General features: G+C 39.2%; 2 protein-coding genes and 1 pseudogene across 2 annotated transcripts in view; 1 reads left to right on the forward strand and 2 right to left on the reverse strand.

Moving 5' to 3' along the window:
* LOC104708510 overlaps positions 1 to 400 on the reverse strand; it is a 1799-nt pseudogene extending 1399 nt beyond the window's left edge.
* Positions 567 to 1719, forward strand: LOC104708511 (uncharacterized protein At2g39795, mitochondrial-like). Its single transcript, XM_010425093.2, has 3 exons — positions 567 to 850; positions 990 to 1366; positions 1454 to 1719. The coding sequence occupies exons 1-3, from the start codon at positions 602 to 604 to the stop codon at positions 1611 to 1613; spliced, it is 786 nt and encodes a 261-aa protein (XP_010423395.1). The 5' UTR covers positions 567 to 601; the 3' UTR covers positions 1614 to 1719.
* LOC104708512 (PRA1 family protein A2-like) overlaps positions 1701 to 3410 on the reverse strand; it is a 2557-nt gene continuing 847 nt past the window's right edge. Inside the window, exons 2-7 of the mRNA XM_010425094.1 lie at positions 3285 to 3325; positions 3082 to 3160; positions 2485 to 2571; positions 2308 to 2396; positions 2147 to 2218; positions 1701 to 2061 (exon numbers count right to left, since the gene is read on the reverse strand). Coding sequence (XP_010423396.1) covers positions 1958 to 2061; positions 2147 to 2218; positions 2308 to 2396; positions 2485 to 2571; positions 3082 to 3160; positions 3285 to 3325 — 472 coding nt within the window. The 3' untranslated portion in view covers positions 1701 to 1957. The remainder of the gene's footprint in view (positions 2062 to 2146; positions 2219 to 2307; positions 2397 to 2484; positions 2572 to 3081; positions 3161 to 3284; positions 3326 to 3410) is intronic.

The raw sequence follows: 3410 nt of genomic DNA on the forward strand, positions 1-3410 counted from the left end.
CAAAACAGAGCAAAAGAACAAATGAATCCTAACAAACCAAAAATGCAAAAGTATTGAGATTTACCAGAAGCTCTAATTCGTTCCAAGATGATATCCTCGGATTGTGAGGTAGCTACCAGCATCCTCATGGGGGGCGTCACCGAACTTAATCCAGCTCCGTCGTGGTAGTGATTTTGACCTTTCTGCCCTCGTCGTTGAACTTGTACTCAATCACTTTCTTGACACCGTTCTGATCCGGAACAAAGCAGGAAACCAAAGTCTTCTTCCTCATCTATTTCTCCCCATCGAAGCTTGTTTGTTCTCTGCATCGAATCAATCGACATCTTCTTCTCGGATGCTTTTAGATATATGCAGCTTACTGTGTTGTTCGTTTGTGTAACTTAAAAAGGCAACGACTGAAAGAAAGCAAACTAGGGTTTCAGATTACGGAAACGGTCTCCTAATTTTTTATTAGTTATATCTTAATGGGCCACGTAAGCCCATCAAAGCCCGTATTTTTAGCAATTTTCTCAGATTTATTATCCAAGTCCCGCTAAATCTGTAATTTGCTACATTATTAAAAACCCTCCGGCTATTCCAATTTGAGCTCCGACAAAAAAAAATGGCGACTCTTGTACGTCGCGCAGCCACTCGGTTTGTCGCAAACTATTTCAAAAACCGTTCTTCCGTTTACTCATTTCTGGACCGGTCCGGTTATGTCAGCCGGAAACATCTGACGCCGTCTTTTTCTCGGAATATTCCATTCACCACATCGACCAGAAACAGAAAGAGAGCTTCTCCAACGGATCCGCTTCTTCGAATCATCGAAACGGAGATTGGATACGCCGAGAATGCTGATGATCACCAGCGAGTAAACCCTAACTTCCCCGTTTCATATCATTTTCATGTTTTTAGTTCTAAGATTTTTTTCGTTTCCCCATGAAGCTCTGTTTCAATGGCAGTGGTATGTATAATCTCTCTCGTTTCTCCTTTTTTTTGTGTGGATGAAGGTTGAAGAAACTCCAAGTGGTTTCCCTTTCAAAATGGAAGACAAACCTGGAGGAAAGATTGTGACATTGACTAGAGAATATGAAGGAGAGAGTGTTAAAGTTGAAGTCCACATGACCAATCTTGTGACTGGTGATAAAGAAGATGATGAGGATGATGAGGAAGAGGCAGAGAACGAAGAAGGTGAAGATGAGGATAAGCCAGAGAAGCCGAAGCAATCCAATGTGCCTCTCTTAGTAACTCTTTCCAAGAAGACAGGACCAAGTTTGGAATTCAGATGTACTGCTTTTCCAGACAGGATTGCAATCAAGGACATGTGGGTTACATTTCCTGATGATCCTTCCAAAGATGAGCTTGCTTATGAAGGCCCTTCCTTCAGGTAATAAATAAATTGGAGAAAAAAGTTTTAAAGCTTTGGATGTTACAAGAACCAAAGTCATGATCTTTTGATGGTTTATTTCTGCAGGGTTTTGGATGAAAAGCTGAGGAAGGCTTTCCATAGGTACATTGAGATTAGAGGGATAAAGCCGAGCATGCTCAACTTCTTGCACGAGTACATGATCAACAAAGATAGTCGAGAGCACTTGCTGTGGTTGAAAACTCTCAAGAACTTTGTTAAACCTTGAGAAGAACAAACATTTTTAATTTCAAATGCTCTTTGTCTTCCAAATTTTGTACTTGTAGCACTATTCAGTTCTGTTTGGATCTATTCATATCAAAAATATCCGTATTTGTGAAGTCAAATCAATGAAATAGTTTGAAAAGTATAAACATCACTACAACAATTAGAAGAAGTAACTTGGTTAAGTATGTCAGTATTTCAAGTGAATCTATTTGTCTGCAACAGAACAGTCATTAACCCATCTTAACCATGAAACTGAGAGCCGTTGCTATCATCTGACATAACGAAGGGATGTTCACTTCAGATTAACAGCCTCCGTTTGCTCCTAGATTGTAGCAGTCCTGTGACTCAAAGTTCACTGTAGTTACGCCAGACAGCTCGAAATTCTTCGCGGAATGTGTTCAAGCGTGCTTTGAGGTTTGGAGTTCTCACACTCGCGTGAAGAACAATCACTGTAGCATGGAGAGAAAACCTCATGTCAAAAAAATCTCCAACAAAGGAAATTTACAATCAAAGAAAAGAAGCGGAGTGACTTACCAACGAGGGAAGTGAGAAATGCATAGAGGACCCACAACAAACCGCAGGAAGAAAACCACATGACAAGACTGGCTATATGTACGCAAGGAAATCAACACATTAATGCAGTTTCGAAACCAATGTTGCTAACTAGATGACAAGGGATAGTGAGTATCAAGTACCTGTAAGGAGAACAACAACGAGTACCCATCTTGGTTTGCCACAAACGTATACTGTCTTTCTTGCTGCTGATCTTCCACGGATGACAGGCCTGCAAGTGCACACATAATATATAGATGCAATAACTAAGAAATCCTCTTGATATCTTCCATGGATAATAAATTAAAAAAGAAACTCACATGTGGGGAGGCCTCATTTTTGCAGCCAAGTGTGGGGAGAAATGCCTAATAGTCCTGATAAACTTCTCATTAAAACTAGCTGCAAAACTGCCAAAAGACAACAGTTAAACCCCTTACGCTTGAACATCCAATAAATTCTGCTAGGGACACGCACGCACACACAACCACATACTACAATACTAGCAGGATCCAAGCCTAAGAAAAAAAAAACAACTAACGTTGATGTCAGATTCTAACATGAGCATCAACCGCAGCAATGGTAAAAACCACCTTGAAAACTCAGATTACAAGATCCAAAATCATACAATCTATGAAATCCAATACTAATATCCAGCTCTAGAACAACCATTATATACAAAAGAGCCTAATAACTTTCCAAGTCATGCGCATACGAATGAAAAAAGCCATCATAAAAAAAGTCAGGTTTTTAAAAACTATCGAATCCTCTACTGTTAATCCGGTTCAAGGACAACCACTGTAGTAAAAGTAGCCTAATATCTTCAAATATATGCGACACTAGAGCAACATCAAAGCCTCAACGCATTGTAGAGCTGAGATATGAAAGTTGAAACTAAAAGAAGTCAAAAGAGATAATACCTGTCATTAAGAAAAGCTATGCTCAAGGCTGTGAGAGCAGCACCAACAATAGCCAGAGGTCTTGTGATAAGCGCAAGACCTGAATTCAACAACAACAAAAGAAACATCAGTTAAACAAACTGCACAAGATCTCTTCATCAAAGCCCACAAATCCCCAAAAACACAGCTAAAAGCAAGAGATTTATGCAAAAAATTTCACTTACCCAGAAGGAAAATCACAAGGATAAAGTAATTGGTTCTATAGCTGCAAAGCAAAAATCAAACATAAGAAGATCAAAAATCCCAAATCCTATATAGATGCAGACCAAAAAAAAAAAAAAAACAAGATA

This window comes from Camelina sativa, chromosome 8, assembly GCF_000633955.1.
Source record: "Camelina sativa cultivar DH55 chromosome 8, Cs, whole genome shotgun sequence".
Lineage (NCBI taxonomy): Eukaryota > Viridiplantae > Streptophyta > Magnoliopsida > Brassicales > Brassicaceae > Camelina > Camelina sativa.